Consider the following 26,113-nt stretch of genomic DNA (forward strand, 5'->3'; position numbering starts at 1 on the left):
CACCGATCAGGGGCAAATGGGCAAGGGTCAGTGAGAAGTCACAGTTTACCAAATAATGAACATTATGATGGAGTCATTGCCTAAGCCTTGAATCAGTCTCTAGATGTCAAAACAAGAACAACTCATCAAACCCTGGAAACTTCTGAGTATGTATTTTAATAGCTGTGGATGGTTCCAAACATTAAACAATGTTGGGAAGACAAACTTTCTAGGTTACAGTGAAGTAAGTATTTCTGATCACTCCAGCTATGCTGGTCCTAAATCCCAGAGGGAAAGAGCCATCTGGTTCCAGGGCAGGAAATCCCAACCACAACTGCGGTGCTCATCGTCACAGTCCTTTTGAAAGGGTCGTTTTGTGGACACGGGAAAATCAGCTCTTACCCGTGGAATCTTCTCAGGAACAGTCTTCTCACCACTGAGAATAAACTCAGCATTTCAAAACTGAGCTTAACCAGACCCCTCCTCTACAGACGGCAAATTAAACCATGTAATTCCCGAGAAGGCGTGGAGAGGTTTCAAAGAAATATTTGAGAACATCTGCAAAGGACAACTTTGACAACCATACAAATAAATGAACACACCAAGTCCGTGCACGTTATAAAGACATTTTCCTTTAATTTATCCAAACATTTTACTTCCATGAAGTCATTTATCTCAGAGGGAATATAAGCTTATAATAGTAAACTCAAAACATCATATTTACAAGGTAGCTGACAAGAGAACCTCATTTGTATAAAAATACAAATATTCTTTTCTCAGCTATTTGCATATAAAAATGACAGGGCCATGTTTACCTCCCTTAAGATCCTGGTTAATTACAGAGCAGAGCGAAGACCACTGAAAGAGGAATACAACTCACAGTCTCACACTGACTGTCCCCACCTACAGCTTCAGACCCTCAATGTTCTTCAGGTTCAGCAGCTCCTTCTCTTGCCTTCTTTTCTCCAATTTGAATGCTAATTTGTTAGCTTTCTTTTCAGTTCTTCGTTCCTGTACAAGAGGTTCCCAGGTTACATTTGTACAGACGGACCCTGTCCCGTGTCATCCCCCCCCCCCCCCCCCCCCCCGCAGCTCTTCGCAAGCCCTACATCAGAGGGCGCAGGTACCTTCCGTTCCTCTTTTATGGCCTGCTTTCTGGCTCTTTTATCTTCTTTGCTTTCATTTTTGGGCCGAGGCTGGGTTGACACCTTGGGGAGGTCACTGTTGTTGATCATCTGCATTCGTTCCAGCTGCTTCGCCGTCAGGCCCTTCTTAGGTAAGACATTGAGAGGTATGCCCGTTTTCGAAGACAGGTGGATCTGTTTGGGCTGAGCAGGAGAGAAAGCAGCACTAGTTATTCCCCATCCTACTCACAACCGCTCACTAACGGTGCACTGTCGGTGCTCTCCTACCAGCCACACAGCCAGAAAGGGTTACTGTGACAAAGGGCACTGAAGACCAACTTTTATTTGCAAGTGTGTATGTGTATGAGTGTGGCCCATATGTACGGGGGCCTTCAGGGGCCAGAAGAGGCATCAGATCCTTTGGAGCTGGAGTTCCCACCTGATGTGTATGCTATGAACCCAGCTGGGTCCTCTGAAGGCGCAGGTAGTGATCTCAACTGTTGTGCTACCATTCCAGCCCTGAAAACGGTACACTAACAATGTCAGCCTTACCTTTGGTTCATATTTGATGAGCTGTGGATGGTTGTACAAATTGGAGTATAAACCTGGAAAAAGATCATGTGACACCTAAGCACACTGTAAGTTCAACAAAAGTACCATCCAGTTCACACTACGTTCCCAGTCTCGGTGTTTTTATAGTGCAAAATCACACTAGAGTCTCTCTGAAAACCACTCTGAAATTATTTACAACTTAATAGCAGAACAGTCATATTCTTTTTTTCCATTTTATTTATTTATTTTTATTAAAAATTTCCACCTCCTCCCCGCCTCCCATTTCCCCCCCTCCCCCCACCCCTCTCCAGTCCAAAGAGCAGTCTGGGTTCCCTGCCCTGTGGGAAGTCCAAGGTAGTCATATTCTTTTTAAGGCATTTTCACAAATTCCCTAAAAGTTTAACTTCTACTAAATTCTATCTGCTTTCCCACATTCACACTGAATGGTTTTCATACCTTTGGCAGCTGGTGGGGCAATAAGATACTTACTGCAAATGGACTCGCAATCCCACTTCTCTTTCTTTTCCTGAACAACTACGGTGATCATCTCTTCATTTTCAGACTCATCGAGCTCATTCGTTGGCAGATCTTGATCCTCAAAAGGCTCAAGAGTATTCAATTTTACACAACTTTTTTTTGTGCATTTTATAAAATGAAAACAGGATAAAGAAAACATTAAATTGCACGCCACTAAAAGAGCTCCAGAGACAAGAGCCATTTTAAACCCTATTCCTGTGCCTGCCAAGCTCCTGGGACATTCCCGCTCTACTCTTCCAGAGGCTTTGCACATTCGCTCTGCTGATAGGCACATCAAATCTAGCTGCATCTGCAGAAGGTTCTACATTACACAAGATGGCAGATTCCCCAAGATGAGCACCAGCTGCTCATCTATCTCTCCAAAGTATGCGCAGAATTCACTTAAAGCCTATGGCCCCTTTCATGCTGTGGGAACTGCACGCTGCAGTGTTTCATGGAACAAGACCTGTGAGCAGATTTTAAGACATCATCAGCTTCTCTGAGATAAGAGGCACTTTGATACAGATGCTGACTGAACAAATACTTCACTTGTGAGCTCTGCTAATCAGCCGAGGTCAAGCTTATCTATTAGCCAGAACTACTCACTTTTCGGAACACCCACCACTTCAGAAACAAGAAACCAGGCACTTCTAAGTTATAAAGATTCTTCAGCCTAAGGCCAGAAGCAGCTTTTACTTCCAAACTCCAATGTTTCTTTGTACTTTATTTCCCGCCTTAACCTCAGCTACTACACCACCATCAAGTCAATCAGTGATAGACTCTGACTTCCCCCATCAGTCATCTGAAGGTAGGAAAAGACTGTAGCTAAAGGAAGAGCTGCCATACTTCTCCGCCTTCTCCTTAAAGTAGTCATTCAAAACTTCCTGCAGCCGATTGCTGTCCACTTGAATGGAACCTTCCAGTTCTGCGTTATCCAGAGCTCCAATTTCATCATCATCATATTGTTCATAAAACTTGAATACAAACAACAAAACAGATGTCATGAAAAATATATCATGAATTAAATTAACTCTTTATGTATTTATATTAACCTTACTCCTACACAGTATTTCAACAGTACTAAAAGCTTACAACTATCATTACTGTGTCAGCAGAGAAAAAAATAAAATAATAAAAAGCTTTTTACTCAGATTGGAAAATAAAATGCTATGCATATATCTTTGTTTTAGAACACTTCAGCGAAAATTGCGTCTCTCTCAGTGATGCAGACGCTGTGAGGGAATCTACTGTGTAAACTCCATTCTCGCTCAGATGCTGTGAGCACTGTTGTGCTTTATCTGATGAGCAAAGATGTTGGTACTTAACAGTGGATTTCTCTTGACAGGCAAGAGGGAAACACTTCTGTGGTATTGTAGCAAAATTGTGTATTCCATGCACTGAAAGCTTTTCTTCACTTGCTGACTACTAAGTAAAAAGCTTCAAGTCCTACTACATGCCAGACTACTACTTTAGGGCTTAGACGTACACCTGAGACTCTTTGTCCATGGAGAAATCCTATCCTAACCCGATATAAACTTGTGGATAATATACATAGATCAGCACATTAGAGATGGCGTCAGAAGGGAAAGAGCATGGGATAGAATGGGCGAAGAGACTCTGTGTAGGTGGTCTACAGTACTGTAAACCAGGAGTTGGCCTGTCCCAGGAGTCAAATCTGGTATATGTCACACTTTACTTTTTTGTTTTTAGTGTTAGTTATATCTAAAGAACTAAAATAATTGAATTGTGTTGATTATAGCCAGCCAACTCTTAGCAAAACAGCAAAAGTTTGCAGATTATGGTGAGATGCAAAATCAGAACTTCAAATCTCAGAATGAGATGTCAGATGTTATATCAGTCAACCCTTGGGACCTACACAGCTCTTTCCAGAACCCTGACCAGAGTGCGGCTCTGATCAATCTTAATGCAACAGGCGGTTTCTAATCCTGAAAGATTTACTCTGGTTCCAATCTCTCTTTTTGCAGGGGAAGACAGAACTCAGTGACATTCCCCAGGGCCCGCACCTTCTCAAACCTCTCGTCATGCAGAGTCAGCTGCTCATTTCTCCTCATGACTGAGGAGGTCAGAGAATACTCCGTGAAACGGCTTTTGGTTTCCTCTTCCCAAAACAGGTGGTTTCTGATGGCTTCTCGAGGTGACCCGGGGGCAGATCTGTCTCCTCCATCTGACGGCAGGCCTGCAGAGCTACAGTCGTCCCCGCTCCCTTCCTCATCGTCCATGTCTTCCCATTCATGGTCATTTGCACTCTCGGATTCCCTACAGTCAACAGGCCATAAATCACCCATCCAAACAACTGGAAAACCATCAGAGCACAGCAACCCAGAAGCTCCTTCTGAAGGGCTCAGAGGAAGTAGCCCTTGAGATGGTATTAGACTCATCTGGCACAGTAGGAAAGCAACCAGTCATCAGGAATTTGGGTTTTAGCTCCACTTACTGATAGTATGTCTCATATTTAACTATTTCCCACTCTAATACAGATATCTTAGATCATGTTCTCAAAACTAGACCATGGTTACCCTCCCACTACAAAAGCACCACACATACGGCAGATCCATTCCTTCTTCTCCTGTTGGCTTATTTGCCTGAAGAATAAAGTCATCTTCAAGGAGGTTATCTGGATCATCAAAGTCAAAATCATCATCAAGAGCAGCAACAATGTCAGGATCCAAATCCAGGCGAGGTCCTAAAAGGAAAAGAAAACTGAGCAAAACCCCTATGTTTACCCCTAGCATTCAGGAGTTCAAGGTCTACCCCAGCTTCTCTGTGAGTCTGACCCCAGTCTGGACTACAATAGGCCACTGCTCCAAAGTAAACAAAACAGGAACCTCAGGTCCCTTGCACTCCTCTACCACTACCCCACTCCCCTCATGGTGCATATTTATTTTATACTATCTGATCTATTTATACACTTCAGATGAAAGACTAAGACTTGTATTTTTGGGGTAACCAATAGCCACCCAATTAGACTTAAGACCCACTTTAAAAGGAGACAGACAGCTCATGTCTGGTACTGTAAGCCCAGGCAACTACCTGTGACTGCTGAGGTCACAGACCCTAGGAAACCTACTACTGCCATGTTCCTCAACCAGTGTAATTCCCAGCTGCACTGTAAACACCCATTCTTACATCCACAGATCATGCAGTAGACAAGAGACCAACAGAAAGCCACAGCTGATCAAAATGGAGACAACAAGAGACTGTGGGGTGGCCAGACCCAACTGGTAGATCGGCCATGCAACCCCTCACCCAAGGCTCAAGAAACATCAAAGAAAGGGAGTGGAACAACTTTAAGAGTCACAGGTCTAAGATGTCTGCTGCAAGACAAGTGTCTTCTATACGATAGGAGTTGCAAGCAGGGAATCTTAGCCATATTGCCACCCAAACAAGACCTCAACAAGACAAAGAGAACGCCAGTCAACATTCCAATGTAGATAGGTGGACAGAGGAAATTCACGAGACCCCCCCATCCCTAGCTACCAAGAGAGGAGAACTGGTCTTCTCCAGGGACAACCTTCAATAGGTTACCCAATCCCAGTCACTCCTAAACACAAACATGACAAGATGGACTCAGCAGGCTATAGGTGCACAGACACAGAAGTAAAGCAGTCATAAGGCTGAGAGAGTGGAGTGAGGGGTGCAGGGGAAAGTGTGCGGGGTGGGGGGGAACTATGTAAATATGGTACTCATGTATGAAGTTTTCCAATAACAAAATAAATGTTTTAAAAAAAAGTTAAACTCACCTGAAATTGGAGCTGCTTTGTTTAACAATCCGACATCTTCCTCAAACTCAGATGCAAACACTGATGAAGGCAACTTAATTCCAGTGCTCTTAAAAATGAAATTACACAGCTGTGAGGCTTACTGAGAAAACACTGCTCAGCCACTGTACTGGGCTGAAAAAGCATCCTTCCCAAATTCATAGCCACTCAGTCTCAGGCTGTGACCACACCTGAAATAAGGTTTCTGTGGTTTATTCCCTAGGAAACAATACAACTTGCTCATTACTCTGAAACATTACGGTTGAGACCCTAGGGACCTTAGCAGTTGATAGCACTCGGTCCTCATGGTCCTCATGAATGGATCCGGCCATTCATGTGGTGACTAAGGAGTAACAGGTTGAGAGTGGTCTGTTCTGAAGGTCTGTGGGCTAGGTCTCTCACACAGTGTCTGCTGTCAGCAAGAAGGCCACAACCATATATCTTCCCTTGGTCTTGAACATGAGTTCAGTGGTCGGCTTGCCCTCACATAAGGGTGACTGAGATGTGGAGAAGAGGGCAGACTGGAGTGGGGCACCCACAGGTCAAAGAACTCTGAAGACAGACCGCTGGTGAGCTTAGAGGGGTGAGATGAGTGACAACACAATCGAGTCCCCAAGAAGCAACTGAGCCTGCCAAGGACCTGGTTTGGACTTTGGCTCCAGACCGCTGCTGGAAATCAGTCTTTCCTGACTTATTAGCAGTCTCGGGGGGCTCTAGTTACTGCATCTCTGGTTCTCTAACCCATGAACTAGCACATGTTCTCAACACTCATCACCACCCTAGCAGGGATCCTTTCAAATATTCCATACCACCCTTCCATACTATCCCACTAGTTCTCCAGACTGTGAGCATGAACATTTCACTGAGAAACACAAGCTCAGAAAATGAAAAGTCAATGCCTGAGATCAGTCACGAAGAGCATCCAGGGTTTGATCTACATATTACAACTCTGCCTGCCTGGAGTCTCAAAACTAATGCATCTTTTTCTCTTTACACTAGAGATGGCATCCCATGGTCCAGTAAAGGCACAGCCTCTCTTGGAACCAGTTGTCTTAACTCCAAAGGAGGTCACAACACCTCTCTGTTCCTACATCCCTCTCGACTCTTATGCACCATTCCACCCCCTTCCTTTGGGCAACATCCTAATTCAACCTTCTTTTTAAATTTTACTGTTGTTGTTGACAGGGTTTCTGTTTAACAGCCCTGGCTGTCCTGGAACTCAACGTGGAGACCAGACTGGCCTTGAACTCCGAGATCCCTCCCTCTGGTTCCTGAGTTTAATAATCCTCTGGGATTATTAAAGGTATGTGCCAACCCACCCTGCCTAATTTAACCTCCCTTCTCTCCATCTGTGACCTTCCTGCACTTTTATAATAGGTCCTGATTTTTCAAGGTTCAATAAGATCCAGGCCAACTCGAGGCTTGCTCAAGGCCTATTTGAGGCCTACTCAAGGTATCCAAATGTCTGTTACTTGGCAAGAGACCACAAGAATCAAGCCTAGCTCCTCACTATGATATAATAATTCAATTCAATTTAGTGAGCATGAATAAGTCTGTCACTATGATCCAAAACACCAGTGTTTAGTCTTCTCCTGGCTGACATGTTCTTCCTGGGTAGTACTACATTCAATGATGTGAAATATTTGGTGGAAAAAAAGCTAAAACAAACAACCTGTGACAAAAACATGCCATTTTGGAGTTTCTCACAGATTTCATAATTTCTGTAGATTACTGTGTTTAGAAATGATACCAGAACCTGGCTCAGGAGGACACAGGATAAACACATGTACAGCTCTTACCACTGACACAGACTACATATTTACTTAAAGCAAGGACTCATTATACAGCCTTGCTGGCTAGGAACCCACTGTGTAGACCAGACTGGCCCTCAAGATCCTCTTGCCTCTGATTCCTGGATGCTGGGACTGCAGGCATGCGGCACCACACCAACCATTTATTATTTTTAAAACAAGTCTGAATTGGGCTTTTCTGTTATTTTGAACAGAGTATTCAATATCTTGTCCTAATCAACAGCAAATTATTTAAAAGAAAAACATGGTTAAAACAACTAATATATTTCTTAGACTTTTTAAAGGTTACAGTGATTCCTCTTAAATTTTTAGGACTGAAGAGGGATTTACTAAATTTACCTATGGGTTTGTTCCAAGTCTTAAAAAAGTAGTCACAGAATCAAATAAATGTCAGTTCCAATACTGGTCACTTTCCTTTTTACGGAGGTATGTTTAAAAGTTGTAGTAACTCCCAACTCTGCTGTCATGACAATCAAGGCAAGATCAAGCATTCTGCTCCTAGGCTGTACTCAATCCTGACACACTCAAAGTTAAAGTGCTTTAAGCCCCATGTTTACAAAGCAAAGTCAGTGGCACTTAAGCCATTTCTTTCTAGGCTGCCATGTACTGTTCTGCAGTCTGGAATTTTTACATACTGAACATGCTGAGGTCTCTTCTCTCTCATTGCTGTTGTACAGTCTGAAGGATGTGGTGCTGGGAATAAGCTCTGCAGGCCCAGTTGGCTCCTTCAGGTGTTGCAGGTAGTCATAGTCATCATCGAAGAAGACTCCATACTTCCTCTGTTCTGCTCGCCTTTCTTCATCGTTTACCTTGGATAACAAGAGGGAATTAGCTTTCCTCAGGGACAGGGTCAGAATCCTTACAAAGAACAGACTTCCAGGAGGGAAACACCACACAAACACTGGCTGGCAGGAAATTACACAAGTCTTTTTTCTTTTTCCTTTTATTTTTTTGGTTTTTCAAAACAGGGTTTCTCTGTAAAACAGACCTGGCTGTCCTGGAACTTGCTCTGTAGACCAGGCTGGCCTCCAACTCACTGAGATTAGCCTGCCTCTGCCTCCTAAGCGCTAGGATTAAAGGCGTGCGCCACCACCGCCCAGCTCACACAACTAATTCTTGACAAATACCAAATCTACACAGCATCCAAACCAAAGTGCTACATGAGATTCAAAAAATGGGCTGAAAACAATTCGGGCAGAGGCAGACCATTTGAACACAAGAGTGCAAGAGAAGGCTGAAGGATGCAGAGAAGGCTGAAGGATGCAGAGAAGGCTGAAAGATGCAGAGAAGGCTGAAGGATATAGGACAACCTGGCTCAAAGGACGAAGTAAAACTCGGGCCCTCAGGCAAGGCAAGAATGAAAACAGTTCCTTCAACTAGACACTGTGTACAATTCCAGGTGATAAATATATGTATCACACCCTCAAAATGAATGTTTCGACGACATGTGTACATGTGCCTGGTATACTCAGACAACAGAAGAAGGCTCCTGGAAGGGTTGCTAAAGATGGCTCTGAGTCTTCATGTGGGTGCTGGGACCTGAACCTGGGTCCTCTGCAAGAGCAGTGCGTGCACTTAAGCACTGGACCATGTCTCCAGCATCCTTCAATATTTTTACATTATCCATCTTCAACAAGAGTACGCTAGCATAAGCCATCCTTTTCAAGGCTTCCCTTGGACTTCCAAAACTAATTCGTGAGCTCAGATGTTTTGTATTTCAAGAGATGAGTGAGCGACCAGGAAGCAAAAATGCAAACTGAAGACTATTGAAACACGGCAGAATCTCAAGAGAAAGCGGCGACTGAACATATGGCCCTACCCTAAATAATACGGCACAGCACTGTAGGCGTGGTCTAGTGAACTTTACTAATAGTCTTTGAGATGTCTTTATTTAATAATCTCAAAGATGCTTTATCCTCTTAATCAAAATAAATACACGATTTCAAACGTCAGCACACAGAATGGAAACTGAGCCACAGTTCATTTCTTAGAGGACCAAATTCTGAGAATGCCAGCTCATTACTAAAACCTCATAGGGACTGGGGCTATAGTTAGGGGTAGAGTGCCTGCTGGGCATGCATATGGCCCTTGGGTTCCATCATCAGAACTACAAAACTACCATTCACCTAAACACTCAGCGGCTACAGGGCCAGACCTACCTTCTGGGTGGGCAACAGAACCCTCTGGGGCGCAGTCTCATCTGCTGCTAAAGGATCTCGCTGGCTCCTGTGGACCAAGTGGAAAGAGACAGCCTTCTTCTTCTCTATAAAGGGCTTCTTCTTTCTGTGAGGCTGCAATATAATCAGGAAAGGACGATGAAACAGAATCCCCACCCAGAGGAACAACCCCACAACCACAGGTACCTGCAGTAAAGATGTAGAGGGTGAACAGATTTCCCAAATCTGCATATCTAAGTCAGGCAACAGTCTCGGTGTTCTGAGGAAACCATACTTCACCTTCTCCAGCAAACAATGGTTGGGCACCTACTCTGTTAGACACCTGGGGTTATGGGAGTGGGACAGTCGGAGAAACTCTCCGTTCTTAGCAAGTCCATCAACAAGGTAATGACCTTAGTGAAGAAAAACCAAGCATGGTGAAGTGCAAACGCCTTAAGTCCTTTATAATAGGTGCTCAGGGAAGGTCCCTGAAAAGTTGAGCCAACAAGACAAGGAGCTTGCCATAAGAAAATGTACAGGTGACAGACATTTCATCTACTAACTAGGAAATAAAACCAGGGCACACACAAGTAATGTTTAAACTCTTTACTCCTCGACACATTCTGATTTACTTTTTAACACTGTCTTCATATCCAGGGGCCAACCAAGTGACCTACGAGGAACCCGGAAGCAGGGGGCGGGGCTTCTGTAAGTAACTCACAGAGACTGAGTTAAACTAAGCCGTCAGAATTGTAAACTCCCGGGATTTTGCCAAAAGGGAGGGCATCTCGTCTCCTTTAAAAAGTGCGCCCAGGGTGACGAAGGTGACCGGTCTCGGGACACCGAGCCGTGCCGCCGCCGGGCACTGCAAACCCGGACTAACCGGAAGCCGCCGGCTCCCGCCGGGATCCCCGCGGTTTTCTCACCATGACGGAACAGGGACTCCTTCTCCGGAACCGCGAAAGCCGATCCGCCGCTCACCGGTGTCTCCCGGCCGCGCCACACGTGGGTACACAGGTCCGGGATAGCACGTCACATCAATGGCGTGGCCGTGGGCCAATCGCCGAGGAGCTGCTGGCCGGCAGCCGGAAGTTGCGTAGCCCGCGTCGGCTCCTAACGATGGCGGGAACTTCCGGGAGGCGGAGCTAGCTGGACTCCAGAGTGGGCGGGGCTTCCCTGGCTGGAGTTTTGCTGCTGGAGTTCTGCTGGTGGGAGTAGCTCACCTAATCCGAATGCTACCTGAATACTGGGAGGGTGAATGAAATGTCATCACTAAAGATATTCCTTACCTATTACCAGCTGAGAACAAAACAAAACCCAACTTTACAGGTTCATGGAAGGAAAGTGGTCACTTCCCTGGCTTCTTTTTGGTAATATGCCACAGTTTTTACTGCGACGTGGCCACTTTTGTGAGGGTAGGGAGTTTGATCTCAAAACAATGTTCCATTTAAGGCTCTTTTATACAGAAATTGCCATCATGACTGTTACTCAAAATATCTGTAGTGTTTCAAGACTCATATGGTAAACATAAAACTTCTACATTTATTCAGTAGTGTATACCCAATGGGAAGCCAAAGACATCAACACAGCTATATCTTTGAAGAAAATATGCAGGTAAGAGGAATGAACACTGAGGTATTAGGATAAATCAATGACAGGTAATGGAACTTAATTGTCATTCTTTTTAAGGGATTAAACTTTTTTTTTTTTTTTAAATAAAGTGCTTCCTTTAATCCCAGCACTCGGGAGACAGAGACAGGTGGATCTCTGTTAGTTCGAGGCCAGCCTGGTCTACAAGAGCTAGTTCCAGGACAGGCTCTAAAACTACAGCGAAACCCTGTCTCGAAAATCCGAAAAAAGAAAAAAAAAATGCTTTTAACACATTGTGTTAAATCTGTGCTTCCATGTCACAAAAACAGGCTGGCCAAGGCAGGTGAGGGATACAAACGTTCCAGCGCCTCAGGGAACTGTAGTCAAGTGCAACTATAAATAATATGAAAAAAGGTTCGCCATATGACCAGTGGATAATACTTTCAAGGCATGCAATTAGTTTACCCTCTGTAGTACTCTAAGCTGTTCATATTGACATCGCATCCATTGTAGTGCTCACTGCTAGGAAGGCATGTGAAAGACCTGGATAAATCCAGACCCCCCCCCCCGCAGCAGGAAGAAAATAGCCAAAAATCTAAGCAGGAAGAGAAGAATCAGAAATCTAGGATTAGCCAGTTCAGTGACTGTGTTTCAGGAACTAGCTGAAGATAAAGTTAGATTGTAATCTTGAGAATAATCTTGAGAAACAGGGAGTTTCCCCCTTGTGATTATCATTAGATATTTTTGGAATACTGTGTTTCAGGAACTAGCTGATTATGACCTTGAGTGATCTTGAGAGGCAGGGAGTTGCCCCCTTGTGATTTTCTTTGACACCCTCCCTGCCCCTTTCGGATTACTGGACTGTGGTTTCTTCCTATAAAAACCCCTTCTCTAGGTCACTTGGAGTCAAACTCTTCCCCTGCGTGGGTTATGAGTCTCAGCCCCAGTGCACTGGTTCCCGTCTCATCTCATCATTAAAGCCTCGTGTGATTGCAGCAAGGACGGTCTCTCGTGAGTTACTGGGGTGGGGGGAGGTCGTGTTATCCCGAGACTTGAGTGAGAGTCTCCCCAGCACTGGGGGTCTTTCACGTGGAACCAGTTGTTTTGGCTAAAATAGGACAATATCTGGGGAAGGCATTCCTTGGGTTCTACATCAAAGCAACCCTACGAAATAAGAAGCCTGTCAGTTATTCTCTGGCATTTTGGACTAGGGGTATAGGTTGCCTAGCAACGTGCCACCAGGCCCAGCTCTAATAAGCAGAATCAGAAATCATCAGGGTGTAATTTGCACCTTTTGACGGACTGCCTCCAACCCTACCTTTAACACAGTCCCTAAGACTATTGGTTTTAGGGGCATATGACATAATAAAATACATCCCAAAGCTCTGATGGTTGCATATTTTCTAAGATAAAAATTAATAACCTCAGGGTGGTTCTTTTTGAGACATTGTCTGGTGTAGCCCAGCCTCCAGTCTAACTTGCTGTGTCGTTAAGAATGCCCTTGAATTACTAAGTTTCCTTCTATCTCCACCACACCAATGCTGGGCTTATACTGGTTTTGTTCTGAGGACTGAACCCATCCAGGGCTTCCTGCAAGCTAAGTGAGTTCCCTACCAGACGATCTATGATGAGGTTTCCATCCCCCAAGTTGTTTCTCACATATCTTATGATGGTGTAAGCAAATAGGTTTATAAGTATAATTTCTTAGGAAGATTTCCATCAGGTGCTAGAGAAAAGAGTGATGAAATAATTCAAAGTTCAAACAGTCAATGTTTTTTCAAATTTGTGTTTTCTTTCTGGTGTCATTTTCAATGTCTCGGCTCTGATGGAATGCCTCTATAATTATAGGCAAAATATTTTCATCCTAAATGCTTGTGGACCTTGCTCCTTTCCTAGAAGAACAATAACAGAAATGGTTTAGGTTAGGACCACAACATTTATCAAGAGAAAAGTAGATACTTCATTTAACATACTTGTTAAGCTAGATACCCATCATTATTTATTTGAAAACAAGATTCGTGAGGGAACCATGTGTTTCATTTCAGTCTGCTTTATTTACGACTTTATCTGCTTCTTGGTACCTGCAGTCAATAAACATTTGTTTATATGAATTGATGGCCTGCTATTTTACCTGCATTAACTATTTCTCACGCTAAAGCACTGCTGGAAAGGTGCGGTTTATGGTCATTTCACAGCAAACTATAGTTCCCAGAAGAAAATGCTATGCTCCTGTGGAAGATTCCACAAAGCTGAATGGTTAATTAGAATTTTCTGATTGTGGACAGTTGGAATATTGCAGACGCAGACCCAGATTACCTTGGCCTAGCTTCAGTCTCCTTAGTAGCCACTCATTGTCTTCTCTGTGTCCCGCCTGGCAACCCTTTGACTATTCGGTGAAAGATTTGGCATGTGTTCAGCGGACCACTGTTTCCACCAACCCCAAAGCTAAGCCTTCAGCTAGCATCAGCAACCACAACAGAGTTTTCTCCGAGCTACTGAAATCTGTCTACCTGTGCTGCCAAGCAAAGTATTTGGCAAATGCATTGATTTATGTTGTTTGTTTGTTTTTTTCAACATAGGGTTTCTATGTCTATCCCTACTTGTCCTGGAACTTGCTCTGCAGACCAGGCTGGCCTTGAACTCACAGAGCTCCACCTGCCTCCGCCTCCTGAGTGTTGGGATTAGATTTATAATTTTTTTTAATTTTGGTTTTTTGTGACAGGGTTTCTCTCTGTAGCTTTGGAGCCTGTCCTGGAACTAGCTTCTAGGCTTCTTAAACCAGACTGGCCTTGAATCCACAGAGATTTGTCTGTCTCTTCCTCCCAAGTGCTCGAATTAAAGGAGTGTACCACCACTGCCAGTTAAATTTATGATTCTTAAAAAAAAAAAAAATTAGTAGAAGTCTGTATGTCTACTCCCATAGTTAATCAAGGCAATCTGGATCTGTGTTCCTGGGTGTGAAACTCATATTTGGTGTAATGATAAACTCTTTTCTCTTTGAGGTGAGAGATACATTTTTACCAACATTGTAAGTACTAAAAATTATGGTATCAAATAAGTGACTCTTCATAGTAAACATACTAATATGTGGAAATTTTGAAATATAAGGTTGAAGAGCCTGCCTAGAGCCTGGGTTTCTAAGCCATATTGATTTCTTTAAAAAACTAATAATATGCTTATTTTATTATTTATTGCTCTAATGCAAACCCTAAACACACAGCAAAGGGCTTTCTTTTATTATGACATTTATTTCCTTCCATGGACCCATGAAGCCTAACTAAATAATACTAAGCTAATCTCAACGATGTACATCTGACATTCAGAAAACTGAAGGTAGCAGAATAAAGCACAGAAACATCCACCATCAGGCTAGTTTACGAAGGTCATGTTCTTACCCAATTTTTTTTTTATTTTGCTATCTCTCAGTGACAGTCAACCAGCATATTTGTTGATTTTACTTTCTAAATTTCCATATGTACCAGTTCATTACCCAATTTGTTACATTGTTCCTTTTAAACATCCACTGAGTCTCTTCTCTAGAATAAAGTCAAACTCTTGGACGGTGATTGAAATTTCATCTCATTTTAGTGTTCTGTTATTTTTCCAACTCCTCCTCATATCCCAGTCCTGTCAAACTGTTTGGAGGTCCCCAAAGCACCTGGGTGTGATGGGCTCTTTTCTGCCTGTCTAAAAGGCTTCTCCTCCCCTCACTGTTCCTTAAGGCTTAGCATTCTGAGTCCTAGGCTGGAGTTGCCCCAAGATGGGTGGCAAGGGAATTCTTGAAACAGATTTGCCAAACCAGTTGGAGAGGAGGACAGTTGAGATTCCAAAGAAAGGAGCAGTAAACACTAGGGGGATCTGTTCAAAGTCCATATGAAGATTTAAGAAATGTGGCTTAGAGCCATGGCAAGTTTCTATGGTTGAGCAACATATTTTCCTATTTTCCCGCTTTGGGGAAATAACCCTCACAGCTTTATCATTGCCTGGAAATGTTCAAGGATCCGTCTTAGCCTACAGGGAAAAAACACATGCAGCTGTCCAGGTCATGGAACAGTCAAGGTTTCTCCGTGTTTCTGTTAGCATGCAGATGGATGTGGGGGGGGGCTCTCCAGTTCTCTCACCAGAACACTTGTGTCCATCATTCAAATGCTGTCATCGTGTATATTGATTACACCACCCTGCTCAGCTCTGCTGACCTAGAAGTCCTTTCTTCCTTCGTCACCAGAGCCCGGCTGCGGCAACCTACTAGCTCCGTCCCTACACAGGAAAGGCTTTGACTAAGTGCCCCATTGAAAGCATTTCATGTATGTTTATTCATTAAATCCTCATCAACAGAATTGAAATACATACACCATTATCTTTAAAAATATATCTGGGGTAAGTGAGATGACTCAGAAGATACAAACGCCTGCCCCTGCCCCCCAGCCCGATGGCCTGAGTTCCATCCCCAGGATCCACAGGTTAGAAAGAGGGAACTGGCTCCTGCAAGCTGTCCCACAATCATTGTTACAGACGTGAGGGGGCACGTGTGCATCTGGTCACATACACGCGCAGATACAAATAAACGATAGGTATGAAAAATGATTTGACATTGAGGAACATAAAGTTTAGTGATTTTTTGTTCCAGGGCACAGAGGTAGTCCCTGAAGAATACAGAGTGAGAATTCAGGGGTAGGTCCTGGCTCAGTGAAATCCTTTGTTACCACAGTACATTCTGTTTCAAAAATCATCTTCCCCATCACCAAACACCAACACGTGCTGATCTTCCAGGATAAGAGATAGTTGCAGTGCTATCTTAGTAGGCAAACATTATTATTTCTTGTTATCATTTACTTTCAGTAAAGTGCCCACCAATTGATTTGGGGGCAATAATATTAAATCCACATCAGACTTTTACTTTCTTATCGGTATTCTGTAATTAACTGTATCTATTTTAAAATTGGTTAAACAGAATTTGTAGTTTTTGTCTAGGCTCTAGAGAGTTGTTTTCAATTTACCCATTGAAAGGGTGATTATTGTGCTAGTCTCAGTTCTACGCCCTTAGTATTTCTCCTACTTGGAAAACTTCTTCCACCCGCCACACTCAGGAATTCCAGGGCAGCAGGAAACCAATGTACACAAGAAAGGAGGATTATTACTCGGGATAGGCAAACTCAATAGAATCTGAAGCAGTACGTTCAGGAGCTGTAATGACATGCTTGACAACAGAAACAGTGCCTACAGAGGTAGCTAATTTATAAGAAGAGAAAATATGCCCAAGAGTACACTGGAGTGCTGCTTGTAACAGAGAAAAAAAAAAACAACTAAAAATCCGACAGTAAAGAATTAATTGAAGGGAAGCTTAAAACTGCTAGTAGTAGCTATTCCTGAAGAGCTGGGAGGGGAGTACATGGAAATTTAAATCTATATATCTTTCTTCATTGCATGAGTCTGTATATTGAGAGTTGTGATGGTTTGAAAGAAAAGTGGTCCCCAAAGGGAGTGGCACTATTAAGAGGTATGGTTTTGCTGGAGTAGGTATGGCTTTGTAGGAAGCAGTGTGTCCCTGTGCAGGTGGGTTTTAAAGTCTCCTTTGCTCAAGTTATGCTCAGTATGGCAGACAGTTCACTTCCTGTTGCCTGTGGATCAAAAGGCAGAACTCTCAGCTCCTTCTCCAGCACCATGCCTGCCTACATGCCACCATGTTTCCTGCCATGACATTCAAGAACTAAACCTCTGAAACTGTAAGCCGGCCTGAATTAAATGTTTTCCTTTTTAAGAGTTGCTGTGGTCATGGTATCTCTTCACAGCAATAGAAACCCTAACTAGGACATCTGTGTAACAGTTTATTCTGAGACTGAAATATTTCATCTCTCAGTGAAGCGTATGACCAGAACTAAAGAACACTGGTTCTTTCTATGTCCAAGAGTATAGATGCAATAAAGACAACTGGGGGGGGTCACTCCCTGAAAAGAGTAGCAGCCAGGAAGAAGCCGAGACCTGCTGAACTGTATACAAGAAACAAAGACCAGTTTCCTGGAAGAGGCTCTGTTCAGCCTAGCCACTTAAAGGACACTCTGAAGGCTGGGCAATGAGCTCCAGTTTTCCCGGTTAGGTGAGCTGCCCCTTGCTAGGGTGGGCTTTTTGTGTCATTTCTGCTCCTGTAAATTACCCCCACCAAAATCCTTTAAATCACCCCAATAAAACTCAGTAGCCTTTTTGGACATTTATGGTAACAGTACTTTGATCAGTTGACAGTTCCCTATCTGGGGTGGGCAGATTTTCTTCATGTCTGTTCAGGAAAATCTGTCATACAACCCTTTTGTCTCTGTGTAGGAGATTGGTTCTGACAGGTCCAGAGAGTGTCTGAGTCCCGATACACTGCATATAGACATATACAATAATCTCTAATGAATTATAATTCTGAATGCAAGCCAGGTGCAAGGTAAATGCTATGGAAATGGTTATACTCTATTGTAGAGAACAATTAAAAAAAAGTCTGAGCTAGATGCAGTGGCACATACCTATTACCCCAAGTGTTGTATGGCTGAGGCAGGATTGTGGGTTTCAGCTAGTCTGAACTACATAACAACAAAAAAATGGGAAACAGAAATAGGGAGAGTATATAGGTTAACTGAAGACACAATTTTAAAGAGAGATTTCTTTAATCTATCATTGGTTGGATCTTCCAATGTGTAATTCTTAGATGTAGAACATTGCCCATATTATATAAAGACACACATAAAAATCAAAGCAAGGATAGAACATACTAGAAATATATGATCTATGCCAATAAGTATTATAAATGATAATTTAAAAACGATTAAATTATGCTATTTATATATCTGTAAAGTTAGCAAATATTAAGGATTCTGTTTACATATTATCAATGAAGTAACTATTGTGGGGTGGGGTGGGAAGTCCTTCTATATGTGTATTACTTTTATTGATTAATAAACAAGCTGCTTTTGGTCAAAGGTTTAACAGAATATAGCCAGACTGGAAGAGATATATATAGAGAGAGTAGGTGGAGTCAAAGAGCTGTCATGGAATGCAAGCTGCCAATAGGTCACGAGCCTCATGGTGAAATATAAAATAATGGAAATGGATTAACCAAAGGTATAAGCTAGCTAGCAATACGCTTAAGTGATTGGCCAAGCAGTGATTTAAATAATATAGTTTCTGAGTGGTTATTTTGAGTCTGGGCAGCCAGGAATAAACAAACGGCCTCCACCAACAGTGGGGTATTCACCAGAGAAGGCTGCTTGGACCTGGGTTTAAGCCAAAAGAAACTCTTTAGTAGCTGGCCGCTGACTACAGTGGTTATGTGTTTGGGATCCTAGGGTAGCTCCAAGTCTTTCTCAGGTTGCGCTTCTAAGTAAAAAAAAAAAAAAACATATTCTGGGTTAACATACTTCAGTTAACAAGAAGAGTTAGCTAGAAGAAGAACTACAGAAGCCAAAAAAGCAAGGATAGACACACTTGCTATAACTATGGACTTTGATGGATTAGGCCTTTGTTTTAGTTTGGTGGTGCTGAGTGTTACAGCCTGAATGGTAGCTACTTTTATCATGGAGTCAGTTGTGCTAAGGTCTCAGGGCCTACAAAGTCTGGTGCCTTGTTACAGCAATAGGTAAATGTTACATTAAGTCCCAAGAGCTGAGACATGTTCAGAGCAGAAACATTTGGAAGCATTTGCAAATGGTGATGCAATAAATTTCTTCTACAATGAGTAAGGGAAGGCATTTGGACCTGTGATGGATAAAATTCAGGTACATAACCTAGAAATAAGAGGGACGCTCACACTACTGGTGTGTGAAGTCCTTCTGAATATGCATTGCTTTTTTATTAGTTAATGAATAAAAAAGCTGCCTTGCTCTTTGATAGGGTAGAGTAGAGCTAGGTAGGGAAAACTAAACTGAATGCTGGGAAAAAGGAGGTGGAGCTGGGAGACATCATTTAGCCGCCAGAGGGGAAAGACGTGAGCTAATAGCTAGAACCTTGCCGGTAGACCACAAGCCTGTGGTAAAATATAAAATAATGGAAGTGGGTTAATTCTAGATGTAAGAAATAGCTAGCAATACGTTTAAGTGATTGGCCAAGTAGTGATATAATTAATACAGTTTCTGAGTGACTATTTCAGTTCTGGGCAGCCTGGAATAAACAGGCAGCATTGTGCAACAGATTGGCACCAACTTGGCCAATTAAATATGCTTAAAACCTGAGAGAGCTTGGGAAGGAATTCTAGACACACACAAAAAAACAGAGTTTAATACAGCTTCTTGGAAGTTGCTTACAATGTACTTCCTGTTTACATAGGTAATATCATATCCTTCTGGAGTCTTTGAGGTAATATTATAGCCTTCTGGAGTCTTTGAGGTAATATTATATCCTTCTGGAGTTGTTGATGGAGTTGAAGAATAGATAGCTATAGTTTTTGTTAGTTATGATAAAGGATAAAGTCGATAAAAATATTGTAACTGTAATTCTTGCTTAATACCTGCTTTGTTATATGTAATTTTACCATATTAAAGTTAAAGCCTTCCTTTTTATTTAAACAGAAAAGGGGAAATGGTGTGGAAAGTCCTTCTGTATATTGGTTGCTTTTATCAGTTAATGAATAAAGAAGCTGGTTTGGCCTTTGATAGGGCAGAGTAGAGCTAGGTGGGGAAAACTAAACTGAATGCTGGGTGAAAAAGGTAGATTCGGGAGATGCCATGTTTCTGCCAGAGGGGAAGGATGCAAGCTGCCAGCTGGAACCTTGCTGGTAGGCCACGAGCCTTGTGATAAAATATAAAATAATGGAAATTGATTAATTCTAGATGTAAGAGCTAGCTAGCAATACACTAAAACTATTGGCCAAACATTATTACAAATAATGTAGTTTCTGTGTGATTGTTTTGAGTCAGGGTATCCGGGAATGAACGAGCAACCTCCACACAACACACTACTCTCCACTTTCTAAATGGGAAGAGAATACTCATCTATAGAGACTTCATGTGTCACTGAAGCATGCATTTCCCTTCAGCAGGACAAGAGGACCACAGTATGCAACTGGTGTGCTGGATGGAATTCCTTTTGGGGTCTCTTCTCTGCTTATTCTTATTGTGTAGCTTGCTGCAAGTGAGACTCAGTTTTCTTACCTCAACATATTGCTTCATGGGTTGCTGTTAAATGAGATGCATGTGATGTTCCTGGTCTACAGTAAACATTTAAGGAACATGAGTTATTGGCCCAGTCATAAGACTGTCGTACCCCACACTGGCCTTTTTTAAACCAGGACCTTCAGCATTTGGGATATATCAGGACATGTGTTTTGTTCATATTATGGGACTGAGTTGACCTGCACACTGACCCTAGATCCCCTTCTTTGGATTTTTAGCAGTTTGGGTACCTTTCAACTTCTTTGTTGTCGTTATGTTTCAAATATTTTACTTGCTTCTAGCCCTAGAAAGCATTGCTTTGTCTATTTATTTATTTATTTATTTGCTTGCTTGCTGATTTATTTTTGAGACAAAGTCTTAGTGTTTGTCTAGGTGGGGAATTTAACTGCTGTATTCAAGTATTTCTCCTTCCTCAACCTCCAAATAGCTAGGGCTACAAGTATGATCACTGCTGACGATCTTAATTGTGTTCTTTAAAATTGCATTTAGCCACAGTTGCTTCACATTTCTTGACTTTCCGTTCACTGACTCCTGTTCTTAGAATCCAAAGTCTATACCCTCGATTGATGTATACACTTGCAAATATCAGTTTGAATTCTCTTTACTGTGCTTTTGTAGTCCCACAGTGAATTTTGAAGTTTTCTTTTGCAGGTTTCAGTTCCACTGACATTAGTTTTACGAAATAAGTGTCTCATAAGTCATTATTATTTCCCCTTCCTTAGTAACACATTGGTATAGGAGGTCCTTCTGTATTTGTGTTGCTTTTATTGGTTAATAAAAAAACTGCTTTGGGCCTGGTGATAGGGCAGAACTTAGGTAGGCAGGGAGACAGAATGCTGGGAGGAAGAAAGCAGAGTCAAAGAAAAGCCATGGATCCTCTCCCTGAGATGGATGCCGCCAGTTATAATCTTTCCCGGTAAGCCACTGCCACATAGTGATATACAGATTAGTAGAAATGGATTAAATCAAGATGTGAGAGCTAGCCAATAAGAGGCTAGAGATAATGGGCCAAGCAGTGATTTAATTAATACAGTTTCTGTGTGGTTATTTCTGGGCTAAGCTTGCTGGGTGGCCGGGACGAACAAGCAGGCCTTCTCCTTGCAATAATACATTATTGCACAAGATAAGTTTTTTGAAATTATGAGGTAATTGCATCATGTATCCATTTAACTCATGAACTGAACACTATGCTTTTAGGAAATGGGAGAAAGATTACAGACATTTCTACTGAGGGAAATGGGCAATGCCACCTAACCTTTATCAAAGCGTACCTGCTTATAATGGTGGTGACCTGAGACATGCACCAACTTCTCTCCGTACATGCATATCATACTGATATGCGGTTGTTCTGTTCCTTGTACAGCTTGCACAGTGAACATCCTGGTCATCTCACTGTGAGCAGTGTAATTCTTATGTTGCTTTTACTAGTGTTTTGTGAGGGGGGGGGTTTCATACAGTCGAGGCTGGTTTCATATTCATTATGTGGCTCCTTATCTTCCTGCCTCCAAGTGATAGGGATGACAGGCATTTGTCATGAGATGCAGCAATTCTTATACTTGAAAGGTATGATTACATGAAAACACAAGTGAAAAATTCCACACCTGAGGTTATGTGAAAAGTCATTGTCAAAGATGAAGCATACTAAGTATGTTGTAAGAGATGATCTTCAGGCAATTTGCAGAACGTGAAGACGAAACAAATATATTTTGTATTTAGACTTGGGTCTATCTATCCTCAGGGTACCGCATTATATATATTCAAATCTTCTAATGTCTTTAAAAATTAAATACACTCCTAGTCCTAAGCTCTTTTATATAATGCAGATAAAACTCATATATATATATATATATATGTACACAGAATACAGCAACTAAATATAAACTAATTTCATTTGTGACCATATTAAAGAACAAGCCATTTATCCTAATAGTAGACTGCTTGATTCATTGAGATAATATTCATATACATATATATAGTATTTTGTGCAATATCAGGAATTTTCAAATGTAATTTTGCTTTATAATTTGATATCCTGAAAAAGTTATTGTGTTTTCAGTTAAAGTTCAAGTAACGAGTAAAATCCTATACAATTAAAACCAAGTATGTGTCAGAAATCCCCAATGATGTGTAAATAATGATGTTGTGGATTCCAAGGTAAAGTTAAGCAATGAGGAAATAGTTTATTAACTTTTGACTCTGTTGATAACTTCATGGGCTTAAGCTATGCTTTTTTTTTTGGTTAAAAAGGTTTATTTATTTTCATCTTCCATTGCATGTATTTATAATTCTCAACTTCCTCTCTGTCTCTCTGACATCCTCCCCTCCCCGCTCATGGTATTGTGGGCAGAACCAGGGAACTTATACAGGCTTGGCAAATACTCTTCCATCGGACTACTTTTCTGATTCTTAACCTAGACATTTTCCCTGACCTTGTGACTTCTGTGTCCAGTCAACTCCTGTGCATCTATCAACACGTGCTGTCCAAGCAGAAGGCAGGCCAAAAAAATTGAATTGCCAAGTTAAAACTGAATGCTTCACTTCTCTATGTCCTTAGCCTCTTCCACCCTCCTCTACCCTTATATTAGCCTTATGTCTCTGCTGTTCTAACCTTCAGTAAGTACCATTGCCATTTTTTATCCAACACAGACACAGGTCAGGTTTAGACATAACTTTTCCGTGTTCCCCTTTCCCACAGGCAATATTTCTAACTCATAACTTCCCTTTGAATTAGTTGACATGTCTTTGTTCCAATAGTAAATAGCTTGTTTGGAGCCATCTTTGCCTTCCCACCAGATGGTAGCAGTAGTAACAGCCACTATGCTTCCACATTGTTTCCTCTAGTTCATTACGGTTCGGGACGATTGAGGTGAATCTATTCCTGAGATTAAAGTGATCAAGAGGCTCTTTTCGTCTTGAGGACGAGCTACAAATTCCTTGATAAAGTTTACAAGTCCCATCCAACTTTGTGTTGTTTTTCTCTTAAAAACAAAAAATTCCAAACTAGGGCAGCAGTAACTCACCAGTAGAGTGCTTGCCTTACAGGCAGGGGGCCCTCAGTTCAATCAACAGTATTATCACCTCCCTAGGACCCCCAAAACGAAACCCAACCCAACCCAATCCACACTGAAACAAGCACAAAAACACTTGGGTGTATCAAACCACTCCCCAGGGCAGGCTCTGTTGATGGTGGGAGCGGACTGCGTTCCCGCCCAGCTCACTAGCTTTACACCGGAAATAATTACACGGAAACTGTATTCTTTTAGACACTGCTTGGCCCATTAGTTCTAGCCTCTTACTGGCTAACTCTCACATCTCGATTAACCCATTTCTAATAATCTGTGTAGCACCACAGGGTGGTAGCTTACCAGAAAAGATCTTAATCTGCATCTGTCTCGGAAAGGAGAATCATGGCGACTGCCTGACTTGACTTCTTTCTCCCAGCATTCTGTTCTGTTTACTCCGCCTACCTAATTTTCTGTCCTATTAAAGGGCCAAGGCAGTTTCTTTATTTAACCAATAAAATCAACACAAAACAGAAGACTCCCACATCAAGGCTCCATGCTCAGTCAGTAGTTGGTCAACACAAACAGGATCCCATACTTTTTTTTTTTTTTTTTTGTACAGGTCTTCTTCCCATATATCCACTGTCTAGGAAGTAATGGCATGCTGGTCCATTTTCAGTTTTCCTCTCATCCATAACCTTGTTCTGGAGCTGAGAGAGGCTAAGTTGCATTCGTTAAGCCCTGTTGAAGAACAAGAAGGAATATTCTAATCCTGTTTCTGGTTATAGCATGCTCCTAGTTTCTTTCCTTGCTTACAGAGCATTAAAGAGTAAACACAATGAGGAAGACTGTTCTCTCATTTATTAATCTGACACTGTTTTTTTTTTCTGATCTTTTTTGAGTACCTGTGCCAGACAACCAAGAGGAAATGTGATTGCTTCTCTACGAGGGAGGTAAGGAAGATTCTGTCTGAAATGTCTTGGTGTTCCCTCGTCCTGTGATTAAAGTCAATGGGAAACTGCAACCCAATCCAGGCAGGATAATAAAGAGTCAAGACCTTCAGGAATGAAGATACAAGTCACTTCTTCAGGAAAAGAACCAAGATCTGCTGAGGTGCTTGCTGGGCGTGTAAGAAACACAGATGGTGAGTGAGAAGTTGTAAATGCCAGTTAAGGCCACATGACCAGTTGCAGAAATAAGGAGTGGAATTGACACCAGTGTTTCTGCCATATCTTGTGAAGAATGTGTTTGTGCATACATGAACACATATTAAGCAGATTTTTGTGTTTTCCTTCCTCTCTGTCTTCATCACGTAATGTAACATCAACTGAGATAATATCAGTGGTTATCATATTTAAGTGATGAGACATTAAAAGAATGTCACTCAAGGGACATTGCCACCTAATTCCAAAATATATAATGCATTTGTACTTGTCTACAGGATAGTTATATTACCCATAATTAGGACCCAGTTATGTTTGTAGTTGGAAGTTAAGAATGACATAAGCAGATGTGATAGTGTGTTAGGTTGACAAGGGATGGACTCATGATGGCTAATCTTGGTTATCATCTTGATCTTGGCACACCTGTGAGAGGCTTCTTCTTGAATAATCTAAGGAAGGAAGAACTATCCTAAATCTGGAATAAACTTTCTAGCGTTGGCCTACATTAAAGGATCCAGAAGAAAAAACTTTTGCTTTTTGTCTGCCTGCCCCACTCCCACTGGCAAGTTCATCTAGTTTACTGATAAAACATTTCTTTGCTGGATTAGAACACTCTTCTTTAGGCCTCCAACACTGACCAAAGACCAGGAGAAGACACTGGCCTCGTGGACTGAACGACTAGCAGATTCTTGTCCTTTCCATCCGTCCTGTCCATTCCAGCCATTGTTGTACTAACCAGACCACAGCCTAGTAAACTACTCTAGTAAATCCCCTATTAATATAGATTCATTCTGTCAGTTCCATTTCCCTAGAAAATCCTAACACACACACACATACACACACAAAGCAAGCACACACGCATGCACACACGCACGCCACATGCATGCATGCACATGTGTGCACTTGAGTGTGCTTGTGCATGCACACCCTAAGTCTTTTTTAAAAAGTAACAATTCTTTAGATAGGTTTTTAAAATTAAAAGCATAAATCACTAGGCCTCACATACAAAATACATTAAAAGTTGGGTGGGGTTGAAATACCAGAGAATTATAAAATGTATCTGAATCTTGCTTTACCCACGAGACCTCCATGAACTTTTAATTTAAACAGACTATGCATGATAAGTTGGCGGTGCATGTCTGTAATTTAGCACTTGGGAGGTGGAGACAGAAGGATTAGGAGCTCAAGGGAGACCCTGTCTTAGAAACACAGCAAATAAATGAAGAAATACAAAATAAAAAGGCCAACACTATCTGGAAATGAGATGGACGGTGACAGAATAAAACTATCATTTCCCA

General features: G+C 42.0%; 1 protein-coding gene across 1 annotated transcript; it reads right to left on the reverse strand.

The window, feature by feature from the left end:
- Positions 1-597: 597 nt before the first annotated feature.
- Positions 598-10,957, reverse strand: Ltv1 (LTV1 ribosome biogenesis factor). The gene is made up of 11 exons (XM_057761987.1): positions 10,844-10,957; positions 9,921-10,052; positions 8,397-8,570; positions 5,933-6,020; positions 4,737-4,875; positions 4,196-4,448; positions 3,018-3,145; positions 2,145-2,284; positions 1,656-1,708; positions 1,107-1,307; positions 598-990 (listed from the first exon to the last, which is right to left on the reverse strand). Exons 1-11 carry the CDS (start codon positions 10,844-10,846, stop codon positions 883-885), a joined length of 1,419 nt encoding a protein of 472 aa, XP_057617970.1. The 5' UTR covers positions 10,847-10,957; the 3' UTR covers positions 598-882.
- Between the last annotated feature and the right edge of the window lie 15,156 nt (positions 10,958-26,113).

The sequence above is a fragment of the Chionomys nivalis genome, chromosome 2, assembly GCF_950005125.1.
Source record: "Chionomys nivalis chromosome 2, mChiNiv1.1, whole genome shotgun sequence".
In the NCBI taxonomy this organism is placed as follows: domain Eukaryota; kingdom Metazoa; phylum Chordata; class Mammalia; order Rodentia; family Cricetidae; genus Chionomys; species Chionomys nivalis.

Coding starts and splice junctions, on each gene's coding strand:
- Ltv1 (XM_057761987.1), bottom strand. Junction 8,571..9,920: donor TTCTGTTGCCCACCCAGAAG/GTAGGTCTGGCC, acceptor TTGTTATCCAAG/GTAAACGATGAAGAAAGGCG. Junction 4,876..5,932: donor CAAAGCAGCTCCAATTTCAG/GTGAGTTTAACT, acceptor TTTTCCTTTTAG/GACCTCGCCTGGATTTGGAT.